Below are 27841 nucleotides of genomic sequence, written 5' to 3' on the forward strand. Positions count from 1 at the left end.
TATTTCTTTCCTTCTCTCTTCCCTTCCGTTTCTTTTTCCTCCTGCCTTTGTTTCCTTTCGTTTCCTTTCCCTCCTCTTCCTCGCTCGCTCGCTCTGGCGCTCTTCCTTCGCGCTTTGATTTTTTCGTTTCCTTTCTTTTCCGTTCTCGCCATCATTTCCTTCTGCTCGCTTTCCCCGTTCATTTTTCCTCTTCCTTTATTTTTTCTGAATTTCCGCCTTCTTTCTTCATTTCCATTTATTCACTCTTTCGTTCATTTATCTCTTTTTTCTTACCTTCTTTTTCTTTCTCTTAATGTTCCTTCGTTTTCAATCCGTTTTTCCTTCCGTCTCTCCTTCTTTCCTTCCTTTTCTTTTTTTCGTTTTTGTTCGTTTATTTTTCTTCACTCTCTCCTTTTCTCTATTTTTCTTTCTCATTTTCTTTTATTTTTACATTAATATTTTTGGACACGTTTTCTCTCTTTCCTTCTCTATTTTTCTCTCCTTATTTCCCTTTCCTTTCTATATTCCTTACCCTCACCCTCTTCTCCCTGCAATTTCATATTTCGATTCTCGCTCTTTCCACACACCCCCTACCCGAGGGCACACACAAAACCTCCACCACTTCCCCTCCGATCTCCTCGCATCACGGCGGGTGGATTTTCTTCTTTCTCCTCTTTTTTCTTCTTTTTGGCTCTACCGGACACGTTTCCGAGGGGGGAAAACAACACAGACAAGTAGAGATTTAGGCATTTCGGCAGAGGAACGGACGGGAAGGGGAGCGAAGAGCCGGCCTTCACCTGCCCCGCCGTCTTCCTCCTCCTCCTCCTCTTCCCCGCAACCCCCAGGGCAGCCCCATTGCCTCCCCGAACCCAGGGGAACCGGAGGAAGAAGCGGCCGCGCTGCCCCGCACACCGGCCGCTCCGGGAGAACCCCCATAACCCCTTTCCTCAGCCCCCCCAGAACCGCTGTGCCGGCTCCAGTCCTTCCATTCGTCCCCTCCAACACCACCGCTCCGCCGCACCTGGAATTAAGGAAAAACAACGGTGTCGGAGGCGCTGCACCCCCCCTCCCACCCCGGGGGTCCCCAGCGACTTACGCGGTGTGCGGAAAGCCCATGGGACAAAGGCCGAAGGGGGCGGTTGTTGGGGGGGGGGGGGGGTGCGCATACCTCCGCGCAGGGCGCAGCCAGAGCAACTTTTCATCCTGCTGCGCTGCGCGGAATAGACGCCTTCCCCCCCCTACCCCTTCCCAAATCCACCCTCCTCCCCCTTTCCCCCGCTTGTTGCTCTTGCAAAACCAACCCTAAAATTAAATCAAAGGCTAAATCAAGCCCCAAACCTGGCGCTGCTCTGCCCCGGGACCCCCCTAAACCTCTCTTTTAAAGGAAAACAAGCAAAGCAAAAGGGGTTTTTTGGGGGGAAGCGTGGTTCGCGGGGGGCCCCCCCGGCCCAGCCAGGTGCGTACTCACTTGCCGGCCCAGGTACAACCACCCTCAACAATAGAGGCGCGTTGTTTTTTTCCCCCTCTGTGCCAAGCACAAGGCTGGAGCCAATTTAGATATGCTATAAATTAAGAGGTTGCCATGGTGACGGCGCTCCCATTGGCCGCTGCCGGGACGACGCGGACCCCGACGTCACCGAATCTGAATAAGGATGCGCGAATTACTAAGGCGGGGGACAAAGCTGGCGATGGGGACAGCATGAGAGTGGCGGCGGCGGAGCTCAGCGAGGCCCCGGGGCTGCCGGCTGCAGGGGGGGGGTTCATGCACCCCTCCCGCCGCGCCCGCTGCCGCAGAGCCCGCCACCAGCGCGGCCGCCGCTCCGCCGGCTCCCGGGACGCTCCGGAAGGACCGAGGGGGGGGGTTGGGTTGGGGGGTTTATTCTGATTATTATTATTATTATTATTATTATCGTTATTATTATTATTTTATTATTATTTCTCGGGGGCGATTTGGAAATTTCCCCCCCCCCTTTTTTTTTTTTTTTTGGCTTTTTTTTTGGCTTTATTTTTAGGGGGGGCGCATCGTTTTTCCCCTCCCGCCGCCGATGCTCCGAAGAGAAGAAGGGGAAGAACTTGACAGCCGCCTCGCTGCCGTCCCCTAAATCTTTTCATTATCCCCTCTTCTATTTCTCTGTGGTTTGACCATTATCCGGTGGTTTTTTGGTTTTTTTTCCCTGCATTTTTGAGCCGTCGCCCTGTGCCGGCGAGGGGTTGTTTTGGGTTTTTTTGGTTTTTTTTTTTGCCTCCTTTTTCCTTCTCGTTTGCGCGTCTCCATCCCCGGCGGAGGTTATGATGGTGCATTGTGCGGGCTGCGAGAGGCCGATTTTGGACCGGTTCCTGCTGAACGTCTTGGACAGGGCATGGCACATCAAATGCGTCCAGTGCTGCGAGTGCAAGTGCAACCTCACCGAGAAATGCTTCTCCAGGGAAGGCAAACTCTACTGCAAAAATGACTTTTTCAGGTGAGAATCCCCCCCCACCACCACCACCACCACCATTGCACCTCACCGAAGGGTGCGGAGGTGCTCACCGTGCGCGGCCTCCCGGAGCTTTGCGGGGGGCTCCCCGCATCCCAGCCCATCGCTCTCCACCGGGGACCCGCACCGAGCCCGCTCCGGAGGGGGAAGCGCAGGGGGGGGTTGCGCTTCGGCCGCTGCTGCAGCCGGTGGTGGGGGGCAGCGAGGCCGTGTGTGTCCCCCCAAGTCTCCCCATGACCTTGCCTCCACCAGCACCGGGCCCCGCTCCGCCGGTATCGCTCCTCGCCCCGTTCCCTGGCCACCAGGCCCAGGTGAAGTCGGTGGCCAAAACCTTCCCCCCCCACACACCTTTTACCGGTCCTTAAACGCCCCTAATGACTGCGATAAGGTTCCCCTGAGGAAATTAGGGGCCGGGGTGGGAAGGGGGGGGCCATGACTTATGACTCCTAATGCTCCCACTACATCAACGTCACGGGGAGCAGCGAGGGAGGCAGAAGTTGTGCCACGACCCGAGGAGAAAAAGGGGGAGACCCTGCATGGGCCCCCCCCCCCCATAGGGCCTGGCAACAGCCGGGGACCCGCCAGCGACGGCCCCGCGCCCCGTTTGGGGGGGTTTATTGTTTGTTTTGGGGGTTGGGGCTGTGTTGGTTTGTTTTATTTTCGGTTTTTATTTTGCTTTTTTTGCTTGTTTTGGGGGTTTGTTGTTTTTTTTTTTTTTTATTATTTTGGGGTTTTTTTTTTGTTTTGTTTTTATTTGTTTTCTTTGGTTGGGATCATTTTGGTTGGTTGTTGTTGGCTTTGGTTTTTGTTTGCTTTTGGGGGTTGGGTTTTGGGGGGGGGGGGTTGTTTGTGGTGTTTTATTTTTGGCTGTCGGGTTTGGGGTGGGTTTTTTGTGGGGTTTTTTTGGGGTTTTTTTTTTGTCAGTTATGTTGCTGGGGTTTGGGATTTTTTTCCTCGCGGAACCGTTTCCAGCCCGTCCCAATTCCCTAGAATTGGTTCTAATTTTTAAAAAAGCATCTCCTGGGGGAAAAAATAAAAATGGAATAAAACAACAAAAAAATCCCAAACCAAGCCAACAAACCCGGCTCTGCCTCCAGCCCGGAGAAGGAAAACCGGAGCTTTCCCAAAGCGCCATTCCCGACCAAGGAGAAATCCCCCCCTGGAGAACGGGACGGCGCCGGGGGCACTTCGGGGAGCGGAGCTGCCTCCGCCGCCTCCCGTTGTTGTTCTGTCCTGGGGGCGCGGTGCCCCCCGACCCCGCCGCTCCCTTTTCCCGTCGCTCCGGCCGCCACCATTCCCGTTTCTCCGCCGGGATTTTCAGGCCGGCACCTGAAACCTCCCGTTCCCTTCCCGGAGTCACCGGTTAGAGCGAAACCCGCACCCTCCGCGTTGTGGGGTGAACGCTCCCTCCTCATCCTCCCCCCAAAAGGGACAGCGAGGAGGCAGCAGGGGGGAATCTCCTGTTCCCCCAAATCCCCCAGCGGGAGATGCTGCAGGCTCGGACTCCCGCGGTGGGATTTGGAGCAGGGGCGCTCGGTACAGGGGCCCCATCTCCGCCGGGGCTCCCAGCTCTCGCTTTTCTTCCCCCTCCGCAGGAGGTTTGGTACCAAATGCGCCGGCTGCTCCCAGGGCATCTCCCCCAGCGACCTCGTCCGGAAAGCGCGGAACAAAGTCTTTCACCTGAACTGTTTCACCTGCATGGTCTGCAACAAGCAGCTCTCCACGGGCGAGGAGCTCTACATCATAGACGAGAACAAGTTTGTTTGCAAAGAGGATTACTTGAACTCTCCCAGTTTGAAGGAAGGAAGCCTCAACTCAGGTACGAGCGGCCCTGCCCGCCGCACCGCCCGGCCACCGGCAGGACCGGCCGGGACCCCCCCCCCGGGGCTTTGGTTTTTATTTGGGGGCGGGGGGTAAGGGTCTGCACCCCGCAGCCAGCCCGACCCCCATCGTTAAACCGGGGGGAGAGGGAGGGATGTGGGGTGAAAGCTTTCAGTCGGGGTGGAAGCCTCTGCGATCGCACCCCCTGAAGGATGCGCATGGGACAAGCGGCGGCCGAGGTGCAGCCCCGCAGCATCGCTCCCGTTACCCTGTGCTCCTGCCCCCGGAGGTGGGGAGCCAGGACCGCCCCCGTACCCCCCCTCCGGCCTAGCCCGGTGCCCCCCCTCCAAACCCGGGAGCATCCCCCTGCGAGTGTGCCCGGTCCCCCCGCGCCGCGGGCCTGATCCTTCGCCTCCTTTCAACCCAGAGGCAAAGCTCCCATTTGACTTCCTTGGAAGCTGTCTCTGCGTCAGGACAGCAGGATCAGGCCCACTCCCGCTGTCCCAGCCATGCCGGGCGCCTGTGCTCACCCCCTTCCGTGGGCTCTCTCTCCGTCCAGCACCCGGGGCCGGATCCTGCCACGTCAGTCAGTGGGGCCGCTGCTGTGAGCGAGGCGAGTAGAGCATGGCCTTGGGGGGTGCTGGCATCAGGGGCCCCGGGAGGAGGGGTGGCTGCGTGGGGGGGGTGAGCCAGGCTCAAGGCAGCGACTGGGGCCCCCACCTCCCCAAGCCCCGACAGGGACCGGCCGCATTTTTCCTAGCGGCGCTTCCCGGTGTGAAAGGAGCAGGCGGGGGGGGGGGGGGGGGAGAAAGGGGGAGCGCGGGGGGCTCGGGGGATCGCCCCCACCCCAGCTGCCCCCGGACAGCACAACCTGGTGCGCAGGGCCCGGTAGCGCAGAGTTTACCTGGAGCTCTGTGTGATGTTGTGGGGGCTGATGCTTCGGGGTACCAGGGGGGCAGAGGCGATCTGCACCTCTCGCTGCTCTCCAACCCCTCTCCTGGAAAGCAGCCGGGCTGTTGAGGGCAGAGGAAAAGGGGGTCGATGCCTCCCCTAAGTCATCCCTCCCCCCCCCCCCCCCCCTCCCCATTCCTCTCTGGGTCTCCTTTACAGTGTCCTCATGTACAGACAGGAGTTTGTCCCCGGATCTCCAGGACCCCATGCAGGACGACACGAAGGAGACGGACAACTCGACCTCCTCGGACAAGGAGACCACCAACAACGAGAACGAGGAGCAGAACTCGGGCACCAAGCGGAGGGGGCCCCGCACCACCATTAAAGCCAAGCAGCTGGAGACCCTCAAAGCTGCCTTCGCCGCCACCCCCAAACCCACCCGCCACATCCGAGAGCAGCTGGCCCAGGAGACCGGCCTCAACATGAGAGTCATCCAGGTAGGGCAGCCCCAGCCCGTGGCCCCATGGCGTGATGTGGCATCCTTCCCACTATAGAACAACATCGGCGCTTCATGGGGCCGTTTCCTCTCATGGCAGGGGAAAAAACCCACATAGGAAGGGAAGGAAAAGGGGTGCTGTAGGAGCCCTGATAGCTCAAGGCTGTCACAGTCTCCCCCAGGGGCTGGGAAGGGGCTGGGACACTGAGGCTGATCCCACGAGCTCTGGAAATGGGGTCAGGCAAATCCCATCCATCCCCTGACAGCTCCCACCCCACGCCCCAGTGGGATAGCGGGGATCCCCCATTCTGTGCTATAATGCACTGATCCCATGGGGAGAGATGAAAATCAGCCCTGAAACATAAGCCAGTCTGAGGCCTCACCGTCAGGACTCTCCAGCGTGCCCAGGAGATGGATGTTCCAGCCTTGGGAAAGCAAGGAGAAGCCATTGCTCTCTGCAGGCAGCCCGGCACTTCCTTACCGCACTGCCCCAGTGAAGAAAATCCCTGCGGAAATATAGGGATTAATGGGCTTTAATAAAGGCATTAACAGGGGAGGACTCTCCGGCTTTGCCGGTAGCGGAGCTGCCATTCCCGGCTCCCAGCAGAGGGAAGCAGGAGAACGGCCCCGGAGGAGCGCGATGCGCTCGTTCCCTTGAGCTGCCCCATCCCGGGGGATACAGAGGGGAAAGGAGCCGTAATCCAGACACCGCACCAGGCTGGTGGCCTGGGCCGTGGATGGGACGATGCCCCGTAGAGAGTCGGCTGCATCTTCCCCTTCCCTGTTATCTCCATCCTCACCGGTCGGCTTTTCCTCCCGCTCCCTGCCAGCCGCCGCAGGTCTCATCTCCCTGCGACCTGCTTTTTGCTGCCATCCAGAATTCCTCCCCGCTTTTCCTCCCTTTTTCTTCCTACCCATGGAGGAAAATTCTCCCTCTTGTATTTTCTGGCTGCTTTCTCCCTTGTAGACACAAATAGGCTGAGGATGCTCACAGGGGGATGCAGCTTGGTTATTTGGGGGGGGGCGGGGATGTGTGTACCCCCATACATGTTTTGGGGCTTACTAGCGGCAGGAGGGGTGGGTTGTCATTGAAACACGGGAAAACCCAGATGGGTGCAAGATTTCCATCCCTTTCTCCAGCCATCCCCAACCAAACCCGGGGAGGGGGTGTCCCTGGTACCCCCATTCCCTTCGGATACTGACGCTGGCCCTGCCGCAGGTCTGGTTCCAGAACCGTCGGTCCAAGGAGCGCCGGATGAAGCAGCTGAGCGCGCTGGGCGCCCGCCGGCATGCCTTCTTCCGCAGCCCGCGCAGGATGCGGCCCCTCGGCGGCCGCCTCGACGAGTCCGAGATGCTCGGCTCGACGCCCTACACGTACTACGGAGGTGAGGGACCGCTGCCCCGTGTCCCCCGCTCCTTCCCTCCCTCTTTCCCTTTGTTCCTCCCATATCCCGCTTCTCCGAGGTGGGGGGGGGCACGGCTCTGCCACCGCAGCATCCCTGCTCTCCCCGTGCTCACGTCCATGCACACGCTCCCCGCCGTATGCACACACACGTCCACGCAGGCTCGCACCCACGCCCATCCCCAGGGCCTTGCGGCGGCCCCTCTCCCCGAACAAAGCCCCAGCTGCGGGGCTTTTGTGCCCCTTTCAGGCCGCATTTGTTCCAATTACCTCCCGGGCCCGCAGCATATGGAAGGTCACTGCCGCCGGGCCGGCTCCCCCCGCTGCCCCGACGGGACGGGATGGGCGCAGCGGGGCGGCCCCGCCGCCTCCCCTCTCCCCCTCCTCCGTGCAGAGCCCCCCGGAGCCGCACTTTCAAAGCCTCCCCTCCTACGAGGGGCTTTCCACGCACCCCTTGCTGCCCTCAGTGAGTTTCTAGATCCCTTCTAGGCTGCTAAATATATATATATATATTTTTCCCCATTTATATGTATTTTACCCCATTTTCTTTATATAGATTTTTCCACATCGTATACATTTTTCCCTATTCCCCTGTATGTTTGGGTTTTTTTCCTTATTCCGTTTATATATTTTTTTCCCAATTCCCTTTATACGTATCTTTTTCCCCATTCCCTAATCATATGTTTTTTCCCTATTCCCTTACATATTTTTTCCCCACACCCTTTATATACATATATCTTTTCCCCATTCTCTTATATGTTTTTTACCATGCCCTTTAAACACTTTTTTCCCCCATTTCCTTTATGCATACCTCTTCCTTTTCCCCCTCATATGTTTGTCCCCCATTCACTTTATACATCTTTTCCCTGTTGCTTTACACATACACGGGTTTTGCCATTCTCCTTATACATAACTTTTCCCTCTTCCCTTATATACATATATACATGTTTTCCCCATTCCTACAATCCTAGAATCAGCTAGGTTGGAAAAGACCTTTAAGATCATCAAGTCCAACCATTACCCCAGGACTGCCAAGTCCATTAAACCATATCACCGAGGGCCGTATCCCCTTATACATATCTTTTCCTCATTCCCTTTATACATCCATTCCCCCATTCCCATATATATGTCTCCCCCCATTCCCTTATATATATCTTTTCCCTCTTCCCTTTATATACATATATATTATTTAATGCATTAACTAAGCATTAAATTGAGCCCATCCTCCCCCTGAGCTGCCCCAGCCCCAGCTCCTTGCCCTCCTATATCCCCTTCCTCCCTCCAGGCCAGCAGGGAGAGGACAGTGAGCGCTGCAGCCCTGAGGACCGGCTCATTTCTCCCTTAGGTTGAGCCCAGATTCGCAGTTGGGTCCTTGAGCCCCACACCCCCGGAGCCAGCAGAATATTTCGGCACGGGTGGCAACGCGGGTCCAGATTCGTGCCCCGCGGGGAGGACAGGGTTGGGAATGGGGCTCAGTGGAGGTTCCATCCCTGGGGGACCAGCTCCATCCTTCTCCCTCCCTCCCCACAGATTACCAAGGTGACTACTACGGACCGGGAGGCAACTATGACTTTTTCCCCCACGGGCCGCCCTCCCAAGCCCAGTCCCCGGCCGACTCCAGCTACCTTCAGAACTCAGGACCCGGCTCCACACCCCTGGGACCCTTGGAGCCCCCCTTAAGCGGACACCACTCCTCAGAAAACCAAAGGTACACGGATATGATCTCGCATCCCGACACCCCCAGCCCCGAGCCGGGGATGACCGGCTCGCTGCACCCCATCCCAGGGGAGGTCTTCAGCGGGGGGCCCAGCCCACCCTTCTCCATGTCCAGCAATAGCGGCTACAGCGGGGCCCTCTCGCACCCCAACCCGGAGCTCAGCGAGGCAGCGGTGTGGTAGGCCTGGTGTGGGCACGTGTGTGTGTGGGGAGGGGGAAAACACCCCCCGTGTTCCCCCACCCCACGCGTGTCCCCCCCAACCCCACGGATAAAGACCCCCGTCCGATGCCAAAACGCATCCCTGTATCCCCTCCAATCACTGCAGATCCCTCCCTCCATACGGGACCTTGGGGCCACCCCACTACCTCCCCCTCCCGGCACCTTGCCCCCCAGCACTGGGGGGGGATACGGAATGGTGCCCAGCCCTGAAGACCCCCGTTGGCAGCGGGACCCCCGCCTCTCGGACCAAAGCTGAACTTGCCTGGACGCAGGTCCCACCGCCCCGGCGGCTCCTGGGGATGGGGACGGGGGCTCTTGGCAGGGCTCCCCCCTGCTCATTAGCATCCTTTTTAATTATCCCCTACCACATCGCAGCAGGGGGGAAACGGGGACGAGCAGGAATAACACCCCCACCCCCCCAGCCCCTTCCCTGCCCTGGTTTTTCGTTGTTCGCATTTTATCCCCAAGGAGAAGGTGGGTTTGGACCCGGCCTTTGGTTTGGAGGGGGTGTGAAGGGGGGGGGTGTCCAGGGCTGCCCCAGCGACTGGCCGAGATTGGGCTCCCCACACGGTGGCAAAGACAGAAAGAGGCAAAAACCCCAATAACAGGAAACGAACCCGCACAATAACCGGGAAAATAACCCAGGACAAACCCCAAGCACCACCACAGCAGAAATCAAACCCTGGGCCTCCCCACCGAGGTGCACCCCAGCGATGCCCCGCGGCTCCGCCGATTTCCGGATGTATCATAGTTTTTGCTTCTAGTTTCTTTATTTTGTATAAAGGAGAAACAAATAAAGTATGGTTTTGTGTTTACTGATTATTTATTGTACTTTTAGTCACGGGAGGCTCCCAGGGTTTTCTATTCCGCAGGCGGGGGGGGGGGGGGGGGGATATATAGAGTGGGAATGACACAATAAAGAGGAAGGAGAATGGAAAAGGAAAGGGGAAAAGTTGTTTGCTGAAAGCGCCGTGGGTTTCCTGTCCCCGCTGCCTCTTGCGGAGGCTGTTAGTGTGAATGGCTCTTGTTGTTCAATGTGAATAAAGAACCTTTTAGTTACCTACTGCTCGGTCACCTGGTCCCTTTCGTTTCGTTTTGTGATCACTCCAGAGAAAGGCAAAGCAACGGGAGGTGCTGGTTGGGCTCCCCCATTGTCCCCCCCGTCCCCCCCCCACCAGCACTGTGTGGGGTCGGGGGGAGCCGCCACCAGTCCCCCCCTGCATAGGATGGGTACCATGGGCACCTCAGTGCTGCTGTATCACCCACCTGGGACCCCAGAGCCCTCGCGTCCCCCCAGCTCTCCATCACTTTGCGGGGCACATTCCCCATCTCAGCACCTTCCTCACAGCAGAGAGCCTGGGACATGATTCCTTTCTCTTGGGGAAGGGAATTATATGGACACCCCAAAATCCCCTCCAAAGCAGCCCAGAGGCACCCTCAGCCCCACTGGCAGAGCATCACCACGGGATGCTGCACCCCTACAGGAATACTGGGGCACACACCACAGGGGTGTCCCTGAACCCCATCCGCACCATGCAGGCACCAAGGGCAGGCAGGAGAGGGGTACCTCCCCGCCAGCATCCCAGTCCATCCCCATCTCTCCTGCTTTTCCCCTCTCTTGTTTTCCAAGATCCCAAACCAAACAAAGCCCACAGCCGGCTGCAGCTCTGAGCTAATATTTAAAGTGCACAATCACGGCAGAGCTTCCCCCCTCCCTTGGCTTGCAGGAACCCGATATAACCAGAATGAATTACCTTCTCTGCCTGGCTTACCAGCGGCCCTCTCTCCTGACCTGAATTTCAAGTCCTGGCTGGGTTGCAGCACGGAGCACCGGTGATTTATGGAAAGCCAACCACTGCTCTGCATATTTCCCTCTGTTCAGCCAAGTGGTGGAATTTATCCTTCCTATGCCATTACCAGCATTAATAACGGGGTGGCAAACGAGCCGGGCTGAGCCCTGAGGAATCCCTCAGCCCAAGCCCATCACAACAGCTCAGTGCACAAAGCACCTGCCCCCCTTTTATAAGGTGGGGAAACTGAGGCCGGATTGAAGCTGGGCCCTCCTTCCTGCTCCATCCCTGCCAGGTTGAGGTTATCAGGGCTTGTTGTAAGGATGGGGCATGGCCTTGTTAAACAGCTCCCTCCCAGCATCGTTTTGAGGGTTATAAATGCAAGCACAAGGTCATTCAGTGGGTGAACACGCTGCCTGTTACGATGATCACTGTTGTTACTATAGCCGAGGCATACACTGGAAGGCTGTCAGCAGGCTTCTGGGCACCTCATCCCTGGGAGCCACAGGGAGCAGCCTGCAGGAGGGATTTGGGATGCTCCAAGCTGCTTCCTCCCATGCAGGAGGCTGGGGCTCAGCACCCATCCAAGCAGGGACCCACTGGCACTGAGGAGTGTTTCTGGTTGGGACCCGCAGCTCAGAGCTGGGTGCAGGAGCGAAGCCTTGCCCCGCTTCACTGGCCACCGGCTACTGCTGCCACCCCATCCCTGCAAGCTTGGTATCATGGAAAGGGCTGGATCCAGGACATGGAGCAGGGAGCAGCTGGGTTCAGCCCCTGAGCCACAGCCAGGGCTGGGTCCCCATCACAGCTAGGATCCCAGCTGCAGCTGGGGTCAGGGTCCAGTATCACAGCCAAAATGGGGGTCCCCACCACAGCCATGTCACAGCCAGGACAGGGATCCCCCCACAGCAACATCACAGCCAAGATGGAGATGCCAAGTGTGGCCACGCCACCCTCAGTGGGGTATCCCCCACATAACCTGCACCCCCATGTCCCTGCCTTGGCCTAATCCTCCACAGCTGGCATCCAAAGACCAAATGCTCCCTCAAGGCAAGAAAAGGGACAAAGCTCTCTGTTGGGGTCACCCCAAACCCAGTGTCAAGCCTGTGTCAATAACCCCCCCAGAGGACCATGCTGGGCACACACCACTGTGAGCTCCTGGCTCCCCCCAGGCCCAGCAGAGCATCCTTAGTCCTGGGGATGAATTCCTTTCCCATTTCCAGCCTTTGGACAAGCAGCGTGGCTATTTTATATTGTATCCTGACTTTTTCCCCTTTTTGGGGGGAAAAGGGAAGGGGAAGGTCTGCAGAAGGTGGAAAGGTTTTGGACCCAGGATAAGAAGTAGCTGGAGTAGCTTGGACTGACCCCTTATAATTAATAGTGTGTCTTGTAATAGGATTCTCCAGCCCTCGGTGCTCCTTGGAAACGCCTTTCTACATAAGATATTGCTCACGATGGAGTGGCAGAGATTTGGTTGATGGGGGTTTGGCCTCCAAGAGGCAACTGGGGAGCAGGTCTGGACACTGGGAGAGATGGGGGGAGGCAGGGAGGGTGCTGCTGGGGGGGCCTGGCCAGGAGAAAGCGCTTCATGGGGCTGCCGGTGACCCAGGGGCTGAGCCCCCTCTGCTCCAAGGGGAGAAGGGGGGCACCGCCAAGACCTTGGAGCAGCTCCAGTGCCTAAAGGGGCTGCAGGAAACCTGGAGAGGGGCTTTGGGCAAGGGCCTGTAGGGACGGGCCAAGGGGAATGGCTTGAACCTGCCCGAGGGGAGGCTGAGCTGAGCTCTTAGGCAGAAGCTCTTCCCTGTGAGGGTGCTGAGGCGCTGGCACAGGGTGCCCAGAGAAGCTGTGGCTGCCCCATCCCTGGCAGTGCTCAAGGCCAGGTTGGACACAGGGGCTTGGAGCAAGCTGCTCTAGTGGAAGGGGTCCCTGCCTGTGGCAGAGGGTTGGGAGTGGATGAGCTTTAAGGTCCCTTCCAACCCAAACAAGGCTGAGATGCTGTGATTTACTTCAGGTGTCTGATCCAGCTGGGATTCCATCAGTCCATGATCACCCAGGAATGGAAAGAAGGACAAGGGAGAAATGCACTGGGGGACACAACACCCCACAGGAGGTGCATTAGTAACAAGCCAAAAGGAAATGCAGCACTAGTGCAGGAAAGCCTAGAGGAAAAGAGGGAATAGGAAAAAGAGTGCTGTGGGGGGAAAGGGGGATCTTGTGGCTCCGGGATGGGGTCTACACACACACACACCCCCATCAATGCACCTCAGAGCCCATGGGTGTTAAACACAACCAGGGAGCTCCACCAATAAACCACTGCAACAAGCAGGTCCGTGTGTGTTATTCTTTTCTGACCACAGGCAGAGCGGAAGGAATGGGAGAAGATTGTAATAATTAATAATCGTTAGAATAATAATGCATAAAGGCAGTTACAAAGTAATTAGTCAGAGAGGGAGTGCTTGTTAATTGGGGTGGGGAGCTGCATCCAACAGGGAACAGGGGGTGCGGAGCAGGAGCACATCCAAGGGGCAAAGAGGGGAGTGCGTCCCCCCGTCCTGCCCTCGGGCAGGCAGGAAGGGCCCTGGCTCCATCCCTGCCTGCAGCGTGAGCCCTGGCTTCACCCACCCCGCGTGCCTCAGTTTCCCCGTCCTCTATAGGTGCTGTGTGCTGGGCAGGGACTGCAGGAGGAGGCGAGGGGTGCCGCTCCAGGCACAGGCTTTATTTGGGTTATTTTAAAGGCCAGCCTTGTGTGACACGGCCTGGTGCGAGGCATCCCTGCCCACGGCAGGGGGTTGGAGCTGGGTGATCTTCAGGTGCTTTCCAACCCAACCCGTTCCACGACTCTGGAAGGGCAGAGGACCCCGGACGGGCTCTGCTGTGCCCCCCTCCTCAACGGACATCACTCCAGCCCCAGCTGGCCCTTGAGGGCACGGAGCTGTGCGGGCCGGATGCTGCTGCCGCCGCACACCACCACCACCACGGAGGCCAGCGGGGCCCGCAGCCGCTCCTCTCGCTGCAGCCGCTGCAGCCGCCCCGTGTAGAGCAGGGCGAGGGCAGCGCCGCACGCCGGCTGCACCAGCATCCTCTCGTCCTCTGCGGGGACAAGAGCCACGCTGAGCCACGCCGTCCCCATCGGCCACCGCCAGCACAGCACGGGCCGCCCCGTAGCGAGCCGGCTCACCCAGGAACTGCTCCACAGCCCGCACCGCATCCGCGTCCTCCACCACCTGGGAGATGACCCGGCATTCCCGGGAGCACTCCAGCGCCCGAGCCGCCACGGTCTTGGCTCCCAAGCACTTGGCCACGCTTGGGATAGATAGAAGGGGGTAGAAGTGGATAGGGGGGGGTCCCGAGAGCCTTTATGGAGCTGGGCTGAGACCCAGCGACTCACGGCACGCATGGCGCAGCCTTACCTGGTGATGTCGGGCAGGGTGATGAGCCGGCCGGCCTCCAGCGCCGCGTGCAGGCTGTGAGCCCCCCATGTCTCTACGGCGATGATGGGGGTGTCCTGCCAGCCCACCTGCCACAAGCCAGCCACGACACCGGCCAGCAGCCCCCCGCCACCCACCGCCAGCACGATGGCGTCCGGCTTGGTGTCCAGGGAGTCCTTCAGCTCCTGGACCAGGCTGGCGTGGCCCTGCCTGCGGCGTGAGGAGGGGAGGATGCAGCCCGGAGCATCCCGGCCATGGGGATGGGGAGCTGGGCACCGGCAGCACTCACCACACCAAGGGGTGGTCGAAGGGGTGGATGCTGACCCAGCCCTTGGTCTCCACCAGCTCCAGCGCTCTCCTGTTGGCATCATCCCATACCTGGAGAAGCAATAGGGGCCCAGAGGGGCCACATCCAGCCTTCACACCCCCCACCGCCCCCCAAATGGGTCCATCATCACCATAAACCCACAGAGGCACTGGGCTGAGGTGTGAGGTCCCCACGGTGACCACGTTGCAGTGCCAGGCTGCAGGTGATGCAGGAGGGCGTTTGCCAGGTGCACCACAGAGATGCTCCCCGCACACCCCCACGTTGCGGTACCTGTCCCGAGACCTCCACCTCTGCCCCCATCTCCTGCAGCCTGCGCACGGTGCCGGGGCCGGTGCTGCTGGGGACCACGACGGTCACCGGCACCCCCAGCTTCTGCGCCGCGTAAGCCGCGGCCAGCCCCGCGCTGCCCCCTGCGGGAAGCGGGGGTCAGGAAGGGCTGGATCCCCCCCCCACCCCCGTAGCCCTCACAATGTGCCCCCTGCTCCAGCCCCGCTCACCTGAGGCACAAACGAAGCGGCTGCAGCCCTTCTTGGCAGCCTGAAAGGCAGGAGAGGAGGGGGGAAAGGGATGGGTTTCACCCCCTCGTTGTGCCCCATAAGGGCAGGAGCAGCGCCCCGGTATAACCCTCACCTCCTGGCAGAGGTGGCCGATGCCCCGGATCTTGAAGGAACCGGTGGGCTGAACGTTCTCCAGCTTCATGTACACCTTGGTACCCGCGGCCCTGGACAGGGGCAGGCTCTCCAGGAGGGGTGAGACGATGTGGAAGGGCTTTTGGCCCCTGCTGGGCTGGGCTGCCATGGCCCCGGTGGTGATGGATGCTCTGCAGTGGAGAGCACCGGCTGCTCCCCATGGGCTCCCCCCGTTCCCCACAGCCCTCCTTAGGTTCCATGGGGGCCGCAGGAGCCCACAGGGCTGTCCCCAGCTCCATCCCCAGCACCGCAGCGATCGGTCCTCCCTGCCAGAGCCCCATTGCAAGCGGGGCCACCCCATCTCCACCGCCCATCCCCAAGCCCCCCATGTCCGCCCCACGGTGGCGTTACCCGGTGTCCCGTGTCCTCAGTGCGTGTGCTCAGCTCCTCGCCGCAGCCACAGCAGTGTCTGCGGATGGCGGAGGTGAGGCCGGGGGGGGCCGTGCCCGTGTCCCCAGGCCCCCCCCGTGAGCCGGCAGCAGTTAGACATTGCCCTGGCTGTTTGCTCACAGCCGGATGGGCTTTGGCATCCACAGCACTGGATCCGTGCCCAAAGCAGCCCGGCCATGGTGCGGGCACGGTGCCGGTGGCCCAGGAGCAGCCAAGTCCCAGCAGCCTTCATGTGCCAAGGAGATGGGACATTGGGAGGCCTGGAGAGGGGCGGGGGGGGGGGGAGAGAGGAGAGGCAGCTCCCAAACGACTTCGGGGGTCCCCAAGGGTCCCCTGCACCTGAGCACAAGCCCTCGGGTCCATGTCCCATCAGGCTGGAGGACTTTGCCCATTTGACCTGAACCCATTGCCCCCAAAGCAGCCATTGCACCCCTTTGCCAGCCCTGCCAAGCCCCACAGCAGCCCCCCCCATCCCAGCCTCATGTCCCATAGAACAAGGCCCTGTGTGGCAGGAGGGGTCAGGGGGTATGAAGGTCCCAACTGGGGACTCACTGCACATGAGCTGGCAGAGGCATGATGCAGCCAAATGGGATGCATTGGGACCCCCCCCCACACTCCCTGGCTCTGCCCCACTGTCGCAGCAGGGGAACAGACCTGGAATGCTATGGGATTGAAGCCCCAGGATCCGAACTGGAGCTGATCTTCCCCAGCAATGGAACAACCCCCTGCTCCTCCTACCATCATTAGGCTTCAGAGTGAACAGCGCAGAGCAAAGCAGGGCATCACAGGCAGCGCTACACCACGCTGCTTTGGGCACATGGGGACTCACAATATGGGATGTGGTGAGGATTCCTTCAACGGGGGCACACGAGCCCCAGCCCCCCCATCTCACAGTGGCTGCAGGGACCGCAGATGCTTCCCTAGGGATGGGACCATTGGAGGCAGCGCTGGGGAAGCGGTGCAAGGAGACCCCGCTGCTCATAGGGAGGATGCTGGAGCCAAGCTCAGCCCTCCTCAGCATGGATGCACCCATCCCTCCTCACTGCCCTCCTCCTGCTCCGGGAAACTGAGGCACAGGGAGCCCCCACACCAGGGACATAGGCACGGATTCTGCCACCCCCCCCAGCACCCATCCCAGTGGGATTTGGGATGGGTCCGGGGCTCCCATCGCAGTTTGAGGGGTACCAGCCCTGCTGCATCCCGGCGCCGTGCAGCCCCCAGGGAGCTGCAGGGCCCCCCAGGCCTGGTGGGAACCTGGAGCCATCAAAGCGGAGCCGCAGCAGCTCATTAATCCCCCGGTAATGACCTCGTTATTCCTAACGAAGCAGCGGGATCAAGGGAGCTGCCCTAAGAGGATTTTGCAATGGGGGAACACAGGTGTCAGAGGGAGGGGGAGGCAAAAGGGATGAGGATGGACACCCCATCCTGGGGGGGGGGGAGTGGTGGGGACCCCCCCATTCCAGCCCCACACCAAGTACCCAGAGAAAGCTCAGCACCCCACAAGAGCCCAGCCTGGAGGGCTGTGCACCCGACCACCAAGAAGCAGGGAGCATCCTGTTAATGTTGGGGGCTGGCGGGGAAGGCCGCTGCGTGAGCCCAACCCTTATACGAGACACCAGAGAATCTCAGGCGCGCGCAAAGCACAGCCACCCCCTGTGCTGCACGCAGAGCGCTTTATTTGTCACAGCCAAACCAGTTCACTGCCCTGCTCTCTGCCTGCGGGCAGGCACCAGCCTCCCAACAGGGGGGGTCCCCCTTTTCTGGGAAGAGCCCCCCCCAAAACCCGGTGTCAGCATCCAGGGAAAGGTCCCAGAGCCCCATGGCTGGGAGGGGACACGGCCCCACTGCAGCTCAGCACCACGGGGACACGGCAGCGAGAGGCAGAAGCGGAAAGAACCTGGGGTGCAGGGGATCCCCCCCTTTGCACCCAAACCAGTCCCGTGGGCACAGGGGCAACGCTGCAGCCCCCACGAGGGACTCCCACACGGGGATGCCCATGGACGGACGGGTTCATCCCGGTGCCTGCTCAGTCCCAGCGGACCTTGATGGGGGGGAAGGTCCATAGGTCAGGGTGGCCCATGTGCAGCAGGGCGCTGCACGGGGACGTGCTCCAGCGGAACGGGGGCACATCATCCCAGGCGGGACCACTGGCAGCCACCAGCCCCAAGGTGGGGACCATGCCCGCGGAGGTGACCTGGGGGGGGGGGAGAGAGAAAACAGGGGGGGGGCACACATCAGCAAAGGGCTGTGGGAGGGGGTGCACCCCTAAAGAGGGGGTCCCTGGCTCCCACCTTCATGTCGGTGCCGCCGTGGCAGCGCTGGCGCAGGGCAGGGAAGGGGTAGGTGCCGTTGGGGGGGTTGAGGTCGGAGCGGGCGGAGATGGCGTTCTCTGCGTTCTGGGGGGGGTCACAGCCCCTGCACCGCGAGAGGGGGTCCTGCAGGTAGTTGTTGGACCTGCGAAGTGAGGGGTGGGTGACGGCAGGGAGGGGAACGCGCATCGTAGAGACACGGAGGCACAGCGCGGGGTGGGTTGAAGGGGCCTTAAAGCTCCTCCAGCTCCAACGCCTGCACCCTTCCACTCGAGCAGCTTGCTCCAAGCCCCGGTGTCCAACCTGGCCTTGAGCACTGCCAGGGATGGGGCAGCCACAGCTTCTCTGGGCACCCTGTGCCAGCGCCTCAGCACCCTCACAGGGAAGAGCTTCTGCCTTAGGTCCAACTTGAACTTCCTCTGTTTCAGTTTGAACCCATCACCCCTTGTCCTGTGGCTGCAGCCCCGGATGAAGAACCCCTCTCTGCATCCTTGTAGCCCCCTTCAGACACTGGAGCTGCTCTGAGGTCTCCATGCAGCTTCTCTTCTCCAGGCTCAACAGCCCCAGCGTTCTCAGCCTGGCTCCATACGGGAGCTGCTCCAGCCCCCGAGCATCCCCGCAGGCTCCCCTGCACTTGCTCCAACAGCTCCATGTCCCCCTTGTGCTGGGGACAGCAGCACCGCACACAGCGCTGCAGGGGGGGTCTCCCCCGAGCAGAGCAGAGCAGAGCAGAGGGGCAGGACCCCCTCCTCCAACCTTCTCCTTTTGATGCAGCCCAGGACAAAGCAACCACCCCTGCGGGCCGCAACCCCCCGCGGGGGGCACCCCGAGGCCTTGGGGTGCCCGCAGCACCCACCTCATCAGGCGCACCATGGAGTCCAGGTCATGGACCAGCGTCTGGTTGCGGCGGAAGATGCGCGCGCGCGGGTTCTTGTCGTAGCTGAACCAGTCCCCGTACTTCTCCACCAGCTCCGGGGTCCCACTGGCATTGAAGACCTCCTCGAAGTACCTGGGGTTCGGGGGGGCAGTCAGCACCCCCAGGGCTGCGGGCAAGGCCAGCATCGGCAGTGCCCCGCTTCAATGGCATGGGATGGGGGCTGGATGCAGCTCACGGCAGGTTGTAGCTGGCCCAGTAGCCCTGCTGGTACAGCAGCTCCGTCCGATCGGCCACCACCACCAGGCCCCTGGGTGAGGAGGAAGAGCACTGAGTTGGGATGGATGGGGATACACTGGGAAGGGGAGCAGCCCCTGCGGGATTCCCACCCCATCCCAAAGCCGCACAGGCGGCTCCTGCCTGCATTTGTATCCCCATCACCCATGGGGACGGGAGAGGGGCTGCTCCCCCGATGGCTCAGTGCAGGGCTACTCACGGGATCTGCTCCAGCACGGTCAGCACGCCCTGCGGCGGGCTTGTTCTCCCCGGCGTGAAGGCGTTATAGTCCACCACCATCCACTGGTTGTTGTACCTGGCACGGGGAGAGGAGGGAGCATCCCTGTGGCACCCAGCCGCATCCCTCCGCGCGGTCCCAGCCTCCGGATCCCGGCGCATCCTCACGTGCCGCTGTTGAAGCGCCGGAACACGGCGGCCCACTCGGCCCCGCTGCGCGCCAGGCGGTTGGCCACGATGTTCCGCAGCCACTCCAGGACGCTGCCCCGCGGCTCCAGGTACTTCCACCGCGCCGGGTTGTTGTTCCCAATGGTGGTTTCCAGCGCGACCTGCGAGGAAGGGAGGATGTGGGGAGGCGGTGGGGCCGGGGGGGGGGGGGTCCCCGAGGACCAGACCCCACTCACCAACCCGCTGCTGAGGATGTAGAAGTCATCCCCAGAGAAGATGGTGCCGGGGTAGGAGGAGAACACTTGGATGCTGCCAGGGATCTGAGCATCGCCTGGGAAAGGGGATGTGAGCGCAAAGGAGCATCAGGACGGGGGTGTCAAGCGCAGCCCCCCCCAGCTCACTCACCAGCACCCGAGGTGCGGAAGGGCAGCGTGTACTTCTTGATGACGCGCAGCATGGACTGGTAGGAGGTCCACGTGTCGTGGGCAACCAGGAGATCCCGGTGCCCCGGCAGCAGCTTCAGGAGCGCAGAGCAGGAGCCCGAGCCCAGGACGCGCCGTGGGGAGGAGCGGTTCAGCGCTGACTCCAGGTCCTCCAGGTCACCTCCCAACTGCAGCAGGCTGGGGGGGGGCAGTGGGACACGGGGTGTGAGGTGGGGGACACCGCAACCCCGGAGCAGGGCCGCATCCGCAGCTCTCTGCGCATCAATACCCAGGCCGTGGGTGCTGCTCCGTCCCACCCCAGCACGGGCACCAGTGCTCAGCAGGGAGGGAAGGAAACTGAGGCAGGCGGTGAAGCAGGCTCGGAGGGGTACCCACCACCCAGCCCATGGTGTAGGGAGGAGCCTTGGCTCCATCCTGCCCCAGCAGCAGAGGGGTTTGAGTGGGACAGGGCTGGGCATCCCTCAGCACCCCGACCTCATCCCCCCCTCCATCGCCCCCCCAGAAGGAGCTCACAGGAAGCCGAAGGGTGACAGAGAGACCCTGCCCCGGGGGAAGTCCAGGCGCCCGTTGTAGCTGTCCTCCAGCCCCTTCAGCTGCAGCAGGGCCAGGCGCACCTATGGGGACAGGGACAGGGCTGGGTACCACAGGGGCACCCGGAGGGATGCTGGAGGAGACGGCAGGTCCGGTGCTGCTGCAGAGGCAGGACAAGGCGCAGGGGGAGCGTGACCATCAGGGTGGCAGTGACTCAGCACCGGTGGCCGGGGGGGGGGGGGGGGAAGGCGGTGCTGAGCCACCCCATGGGCACCCAACAGGGGCACGTGGGGGGAGAAAGTCACGAGTAGGATGTGCTCATCCAGGGGAGGAGGATCCTCATCCCTGTCATCCTGCATGGAGCACAGCCAGGACCCAGGCACCTCTGTCTCCATCACAGCCCCAACTGATCTGGGTTGAAGGGGCCTTAAAGCTCACCCAGCTCCAACCCCTACCATGGGCAGGGACTCCTTCCACCGGAGCAGCTTGCTCCAAGCCCCATCCAGCCTGGCCTTATGTAGGCACAGGGGATGTAGGGGGTCACCCAGGGTGCGGGGTCCCCTCTCCTCACCTGGTGCCAGTACTCAGGGTCCTCCCCCTTCCCCATCTGCTCCTCCATCCAGCCCAGGTTGGCCTCCAGGTAGCTCCGCAGCTTCTCGCAGTACTCGCTCTCGTACTTGAAGGGCCCGCAGTAGCCCACCATGGTGTTCATCCAGTGCATGTACATCAGCTGCGGGGCGCGGCGGTGCTCAGCGAGGGCGCTCGGGAACCCCGACAGACCCCAATCCCACAGGGGTCCCCCCTTACCTCCTCGGACGCGGCCGCCTCGGCGAGCCCGGCAGCATAGGCCTGCAGGGTATCGCTGTACGAGGCGTTGGTGCTCACCTCCAGGAAGGCCCATCTGGGGAGGGGGGGGGCACACACACACACACAGACACGGGTTAGAACCGGGGCCCCCGACGGCTCCCTGCGAGCCCCCCCCCTTCTCCCGGTCCCTACCCCACTGCGGGGATGCGGTCGTCGAGGCTGGCCCAGGCGACAGCGGCGGGGCGGCGGCCGGGCAGGACGCGGAGCCCCGAGCCCGGCTCCAGCACCACCGAGACGTTGCGGGGCTGCGGCGGGGGGGGAGCGGGGCTCGGCCCGGCGCGGGGGGCCCGGGGCAGGGCTGCGGACACCGCGCACAGCAGCGGCAGCAGCGCGGACACCGCCATGACGGGCACCGAGCGCAGGGGCAGGGACAGGGGCGGGGCTTGCCGTGGCCGCACCGCCCCGTCGGGGCCCCGCTGCCCGCCCCGTCGGGGCCCCGCTGCCCCCAGCCCCGCTCCTACGGGCGGTGTGCGCAGGGTCAGCTCCCCCCCCCCCCCGCCGTTGGGGAGCACAAGTGGGTCCGTGTCCCCCCCCATGTGTCTCCCGTGGGGAGCGGCTCAGGCTGTGGGGACCCCACTGGGGAGATGCGCGGGGTGCCGGGGCCCCGCGGCGCCGCAGCCCGGCCTCGGGCAGTCCGTGTTTACTGCGGGCAAAGCCGCCCTGGGGCGCGGTGGGGGGGGGCGCAGAGGTCTCGGAGCCCCCCCCCCCTCCAGCATCCCTGCACCGCCGTGGCACCCCCGGCACGTCCGCAGGCTCCTGCCCGAGGCCTGGTGCACTCGTGCCGTGCCACGGAACGCGGGCAGGCAGGGATGGGGCTGCACCCCCCAGCTCCGGAGCCCAGGTTAAACGGGGGCACCCAGTGCGGGTCCATCCGGAGCGGCCGGGCTGGAGCGTGTCCGTGTGCCCAGCAGCACCAGTAATGCCCTTTATTGGATCAACTGGAGAAGGTGCCACACGCTTCGGGCTATTCCGGGCTGGGCAGCACCCAAAGGCACCGCAGGGGTGGAGGCGCAGCCGTTCCCGGTTCCAGGGCTCCCAAACCCCTGTGCTCGGGGCTGTACGAGCGGCCCAGACCCGCACCCACAACGGGGGAGCGCGGAGCACCCACGGTGTGAGCAGGACCTGGGCCGCGCAGCCGGAGCTCCCCGGTGCGGCCACAGCGCCGCCCTGTGCAGCCGGGCCTCCGGGGCAGCATCCTCAGACCATGCCTGCGATGAGCCCGCCCGGCCCCAGAGGGGGGCCCCCCCCCAAAGAAAAACAACCAGGGGGGCATCAGGCGGGGTGCGTGTCCCGCACAGGGCACCGGGACGGGGAGGGAGCTCCGTGTCCAGCCCACGGCGCCGCGGTCGCTTTAAGAGCGGAGGGTGCCGGCCCCTTTAAGACGCGGGCGGGGCGGTGGGGGGGGGCTCAGCTGCCCGCGCACAGCAGCGGGGCCGCGGCTGCACGGTGGGTGCGCGGGGCGGGAGGGGACCCCGGGTACCACCGGCATCCCCCCGGCATCCCCCGGCATCCCCCATCCCCTCCCTTCGGGGGTGCCCCCCCCCCTCTTTGCTGCGCTCGGGGCTGACCCCCCCCCCCCCGGTGGGGACGTGTCGCCGCCTTTCATCGTTCCTTTTAATTAATTATTATTGATAATAGTTTGATTTTTAATTATTTGTTTTAACCTTTTCTTCGCCCCCACCCCCGGGGTTACCGGGATGGGGGCCCGGGACCTGCCCCCGTTCCTCCTCCCCGGGGGCCGCTACCAGCGGTAGGTGCCCCCCAAGCCGCTATGGGGCAGGGTGCTGTGGGGCCGGCCGGGGTGCTGGGCTTGGCCGGGGTGTTGGGGCTGGCCGGGGCGCAGCCGGCCGGGCCCCCCCCGCTGCTGCTGGACCCGGGCCGCACGGTGCCGCCCGGGGGGGAAGCGCAGAGCCACGGCCGGGACGTGGATGTGAGTGAGTGTGGGGCGGGGGGGGGGGGATGAGGCGGGGTTTGGGGGGCGCGGGGGGGACGTGGGTGCTGCCGGGGCCCTGTCCCTGCAGCCGGGGTCTCACAAACGTTTCCTCCCGGTGGGATGGGGGCTCTGCGGGCCCAGGGATGGGGACAGGGGCTTGCACCCCCCTGGCCCAGATGGGGAAACTGAGGCAGGGCTGACAGTGCCCAGCGGTGCCCCTTAGTGGAGGGCAATGGGGATGGGACCCTGGGGGCCCGGCTGAGCCCCCCCCCTCTGCTCTGCCCCACAGTGCTGGGAGGTGCGGAAACACAACAGCTCCGAGTGGTGCCGCTTCATCCGGAGCAACCCCGACTGCCGGCTGGACGGCGGCTTCCTCAACTACCTGGAGGGGGTGTTCTGCACCTTCCCCCCCCGGCTGCTGCCCCTCGCCGTCACCCTCTACGTAAGGATGGGTACGGGGGATGCTCTGCGTTAGGGGCACGCGGTGGCACTGACCCCTCGCTCTGGCCCCCAGGCTCTCTGGCTCCTGTACCTGTTCATCATCCTTGGAGTGACAGCAGAGAAGTTGTGAGTAGCCCCATAGAGGGGATGGGCCATGGGGTGAGGGGGACCCCTGTGTCCCGGGGCTGCCCCATCACCTTTCCCCACCTCTTCTGCCTTTCCAGCTTCTGCCCCAACTTGTCGGCCATCTCCACCAACCTGAGGCTGTCTCACAACGTGGCAGTATCCTTGGCACGTCATGGCTGGGGGTGTGGGGGGGGATATGCTGTGATGGGGTCACTTTGTGTCCCCCCAGCACCGTGCCAGGGGAAACCCATGCAGCCATGGGGTTGGGTGCTGGCTCTGGGATGGAGTCCTGTGGCACAGAGCGGGCAGACAGCCCGTGTCCCCACGGGAAGGGGTCTTTTCCTTGACGTCCCCTCTCCATGGTGTCACCTTCCTGGCCTTTGGCAATGGGGCACCCGATGTCTTCAGTGCCGTGGTGGCCTTCTCCAACCCAAGGACGGCAGGGCTGGCCATTGGCGCTGTCTTTGGTAAGGAGACCCCCATACCAGGGGGTGGGATTGCCATGGGGCATTGCCCCTCACAGGGACGTGCTGCTTTGGTAGGTGCTGGTGTGTTCGTGACCACGGTGGTGGCTGGTGGCATCGCCCTGGTCAAGCCCTTCACAGCCGCTTCCAGGCCCTTCCTTAGGGATGTCATCTTCTACATGCTGGCCGTCTTCCTCACCTTCCTGGTGCTCTACTTCGGCAGGATCACACTGGGAGAGGCCCTGGGTGAGTGCTGCTGGGGCTGGGGGGTGGTGGGAGCAGCCTGGGGGTGCTGTAACCCCCGCTGGGTCCCCATCCAGGGTACCTGGGGCTGTACATCTTCTATGTCCTCACCGTGGTGCTGTGCACGTGGATTCACCGGTGGCAGCGGGGCGATGGGCCGGGCGCCGCCGGAGCCTGGGAGCCAGGTAAGGCTCGTGCCAGCAGGACCCCTGCTGTGCTGGGGTCTCCATCCACTGCTCCCTCCGCTCCTCTTCTCTTCCCCACAGAGGCGCCGAGGGATGCTGAAGAGCCGGAGTCCTCGGGCACAAACAGTGGGGACTATGGTATGTGGTTCCCAATGGGCCCTGCTCTGTCCTGAGGCTATGACTTGAGCCCATGGGGCAGCTATGGCCGGGTGCAGGGGCCACGCAGGTGACCACAGCCCCATGGTATAGAAGGGTTGGGGGGCCTGGGGAGCCCCCATCCCGCTCAGCTGCCGTATCCCCTTGCAGGTGAGGAGTACCAGCCCCTGCTCCCCTCGCGGGAGCCCTCCCTACGCATCCTCACCACTGCCCTCAGCCCCCTGGACTGCCGCAAGTGGAGGAGGAAGCCCTGGTACTGGCGGCTCTTTAAGGTCCTCAAGGTGAGTAAATGGGGACAGAAGTCAGGAGGAGCCCCTCAAAGGAGGGGGGGGGGGGGGCTTGTGATGGGGATGGAACATCTTGGGGTCCCCTGCTCACGGCTGCGCACCGTTCCCAGGTGCCAGTGGAGCTGGTGCTGCTGCTCACCGTTCCCGTTGTGGATCCTGACAAGGATGACCTGAACTGGAAGAGACCCCTCAACTGCCTGCACGTCGTCACCAGCCCCTTGCTCTGCATCCTTACCCTCAAGTCGGGCACATGTAAGAGCCCTGAACAGCCCCAGACATCCAAAAGAGGATAGGATGGGGCTGGGATGGCCACCGAAGCCCTGGGGACTGTAGGAGCCCTTTGGAGTGCTTGTGAGATGAGGGTGGGACAGTGCAGAGCCGAGCTGGGGGCCCTGCTTTGCAAGGGGATGGCTCTGTCCTCCCCATAGGGGTGGGGATTTGGGGCCCCTGGCATCCAGGTCCTAAGGGGACAAAGGGGAGCAGCCCCATGAGAGCGTAAGGCAGAGGTTGCTTTAAGGGGTAGGGATTTACCTTGTACCATGAGCCTGGTTGGATCCTGCCCCAGCCCACTTTGATGCTCCTTCTCCCGTCCACGTGCAGATGGGCTGTACCAGATCCAGGGCGTCTTCCCAGTCTGGGGACTGGTCACACTGGTTGGCTCTGCCCTGGCCATCATCATCTTCGTCACCACAAGCAACGAGGAGCCACCCAAGTACCACTGCGTAAGGTGTCCCCCAGCCCTGAGCGCGCACTGGGGACCAGCCAGGCCCTCCTTCCCAGTCCCCAGGTGGGACATGGCTGGCTGGAGCCGTGCAGGGTCCCAAGGGATGCACCCAGGGCCCAGCCTGCCCCTCTTCTGGGCAGGTATTTGCCTTCCTTGGGTTTCTGGCTAGCGCCATGTGGATCAATGCTGCGGCCACGGAGCTGGTGAACATCCTCCAGACGCTGGGCATCATCTTCCAGCTGAGCAACACCGTGCTGGGCCTGACACTGCTGGCCTGGGGCAACAGCATCGGCGGTGAGGGCTCTGCTGTGCCCCGGTGCCACCGCATGAGCTCGCATCCTCCTGGCAAACACCAAGGTTTCCCTTTGTCCCCCTGCAGACACGTTCTCGGACCTCACCATGGCACGGCAGGGCTATCCCCGCATGGCCTTCTCTGCCTGCTTCGGGGGCATCATCTTCAGTATCCTTTGGGTGTAAGGGGAAGGTGGTAGTGGCACTTGAGGCTCCTGGGAAGGAGCTGAGCAGGGTCCACCCTGGGATGCTGGCAGCCTTCCCTATGCCCTTCCCAGTGTGGTACCTTTGAACAGAGGAGCTGCAAGGATGGAGCCAGCAGCATTCCCATTGCTGTCCCAGCCCCAGTAGGGCTGGAACTGGCAGGTTTGGGATCTGCCAAAGGTCAGATCAGCAGGCGTTGGGTGGTCCCTGGACCAGGCTGAAGCCTCTCCTCCTAGAGTGCTCCAGGTTATAGGTGCCACAAGCTGGCAATGCTTTGGGCTGGGCACCAGCCATGGGGTGCAGCCAGGGAGGAGCATCCATCACTCAGGGCCAGCTCCATCACTCCCGAGGTCTCCTGCTCTGCTTGTCTTCCTCCTGAACGTGCTGCAGACATCGTGGTTGGTGTGGGACTGGGGTGCCTGCTGCAGATGACCAGCAGCCAGCTGGTGGTGAAGGTAAGGCTGCAGGGACACAGTGGCATGGGTCGGGGTGGCAGCAGGGTGCTGGTGTCACCCTACATCACTGCCCATCTCTCTGGCAGCTGGAGCCCGACAGCCTCCTGGTGTGGGTGCTGGCCGGGGCCCTGGGGCTGAGCTTGGTCTTCTCCTTCGTGTGGGTGCCCGCGCAGTGCTTCCAGCTGGGCAAGGCCTATGGCATCTGCCTCATCCTCTACTACCTGGCCTTCCTCTGCGTGGCCCTGCTCACTGAGTTCAAGGTGATCCGGCTCTCCGCAGTGTGAGCAGCCCCACTGCTGGCAGGAGATGCGCATCCAGCTCTGCTTCCTGGCCGGATCACTGGGAATCCTGTCCCCTCTCTCTCCATCCCTGCCAGGGGGACAAGGGCCCCTCAATCCCAACTGTGCCGCTGGAGGCATCACATGCCAGCCCTTGGAGGCTGTGGGAAAGGAAGAGGAGCTGTGAAGTCATTAGCCACATCTTCTCCCTGCTCCGTTTGAGCTTGTTTAACTCAAGGTGGCTCTGAGCAGGTTAAGACCTTGGCTTCCACTGGTCTCAGTGGCAGAGGAGAAGCCAGCTCCAGCCCATGGTCACAACAGGAGAGGTTTTACTTCTTCAACTACTTCACTTTCCCCGTCTCCATCCTGGCTGCTCTGGGCCAGGGCAGTCTGCTCCACAGGGTAACACTGGAGGTCTGAGAACAACTTTGTCACTGCAAAGGAGATGTGTTCATGCCCCAGGTTTGAAATAGCTGAGGCAGAGAGAGATGGAGTTAAGGTCAGCCAAAGCTCCAGGGCAGTGCAAGCAAAGCTGGAGCTAAACCAAACCCAAGGAGCCTGGGTTCCCCTGTCTTTTTAAGCTGTGTTTTTCAACTTGAGTTTCAGATCCTAATTCTCTCCTCCTGGGATGAGCAGAGCTGGGACTGGGAGGTTTCCACACACAGTGTTGGCCTTTAAGCACTGTAAACCACACCGAACTGCAATAAAACCCCCAAACCCAG

At 62.1% G+C, this 27841-nt stretch overlaps 4 protein-coding genes across 6 annotated transcripts; 2 read left to right on the forward strand and 2 right to left on the reverse strand.

Moving 5' to 3' along the window:
- Positions 1-2249: 2249 nt before the first annotated feature.
- On the forward strand, positions 2250-8964 carry LHX5 (LIM homeobox 5). Its single transcript, XM_065692584.1, has 5 exons — positions 2250-2441; positions 4052-4275; positions 5388-5665; positions 6884-7049; positions 8597-8964. The coding sequence occupies exons 1-5, from the start codon at positions 2269-2271 to the stop codon at positions 8962-8964; spliced, it is 1209 nt and encodes a 402-aa protein (XP_065548656.1). The 5' UTR covers positions 2250-2268.
- Positions 8965-13481: 4517 nt separating this feature from the next.
- Positions 13482-15694, reverse strand: SDSL (serine dehydratase like). Its single transcript, XM_065692516.1, has 8 exons — positions 15589-15694; positions 15179-15368; positions 15046-15085; positions 14819-14958; positions 14510-14598; positions 14203-14430; positions 13971-14095; positions 13482-13882 (listed from the first exon to the last, which is right to left on the reverse strand). The coding sequence occupies exons 2-8, from the start codon at positions 15344-15346 to the stop codon at positions 13689-13691; spliced, it is 984 nt and encodes a 327-aa protein (XP_065548588.1). The 5' UTR covers positions 15347-15368; positions 15589-15694; the 3' UTR covers positions 13482-13688.
- A 1556-nt stretch (positions 15695-17250) lies between these two features.
- PLBD2 (phospholipase B domain containing 2) lies at positions 17251-21698 on the reverse strand. 2 transcript variants are annotated; one of them, XM_065692766.1, is made up of 12 exons: positions 21465-21698; positions 21273-21366; positions 21037-21195; positions 20448-20548; positions 19897-20111; positions 19728-19822; positions 19492-19652; positions 19307-19402; positions 19049-19120; positions 18793-18945; positions 17919-18081; positions 17251-17821 (listed from the first exon to the last, which is right to left on the reverse strand). In XM_065692766.1, the coding sequence occupies exons 1-12, from the start codon at positions 21674-21676 to the stop codon at positions 17654-17656; spliced, it is 1689 nt and encodes a 562-aa protein (XP_065548838.1). In that variant the 5' UTR covers positions 21677-21698; the 3' UTR covers positions 17251-17653. The 2 variants fall into 2 exon arrangements, with proteins under 2 accessions (XP_065548838.1, XP_065548837.1); XM_065692765.1 differs by having other exon boundaries at positions 19492-19822.
- Positions 21699-22838: 1140 nt separating this feature from the next.
- Positions 22839-27840, forward strand: SLC8B1 (solute carrier family 8 member B1). Of its 2 annotated transcripts, none has more exons than XM_065692985.1 (15): positions 22839-23266; positions 23555-23707; positions 23780-23832; positions 23931-23988; positions 24195-24299; positions 24375-24542; positions 24617-24724; positions 24806-24862; positions 25031-25161; positions 25278-25419; positions 25768-25889; positions 26032-26185; positions 26271-26351; positions 26777-26841; positions 26928-27840. In XM_065692985.1, exons 1-15 carry the CDS (start codon positions 23104-23106, stop codon positions 27123-27125), a joined length of 1758 nt encoding a protein of 585 aa, XP_065549057.1. In that variant the 5' UTR covers positions 22839-23103; the 3' UTR covers positions 27126-27840. The 2 variants fall into 2 exon arrangements, with proteins under 2 accessions (XP_065549057.1, XP_065549058.1); XM_065692986.1 differs by having other exon boundaries at positions 22839-23262; positions 24194-24299.
- The last annotated feature ends 1 nt before the right edge of the window (position 27841 follows it).

The sequence above is a fragment of the Lathamus discolor genome, chromosome 12 (assembly GCF_037157495.1).
Source record: "Lathamus discolor isolate bLatDis1 chromosome 12, bLatDis1.hap1, whole genome shotgun sequence".
Lineage (NCBI taxonomy): Eukaryota > Metazoa > Chordata > Aves > Psittaciformes > Psittacidae > Lathamus > Lathamus discolor.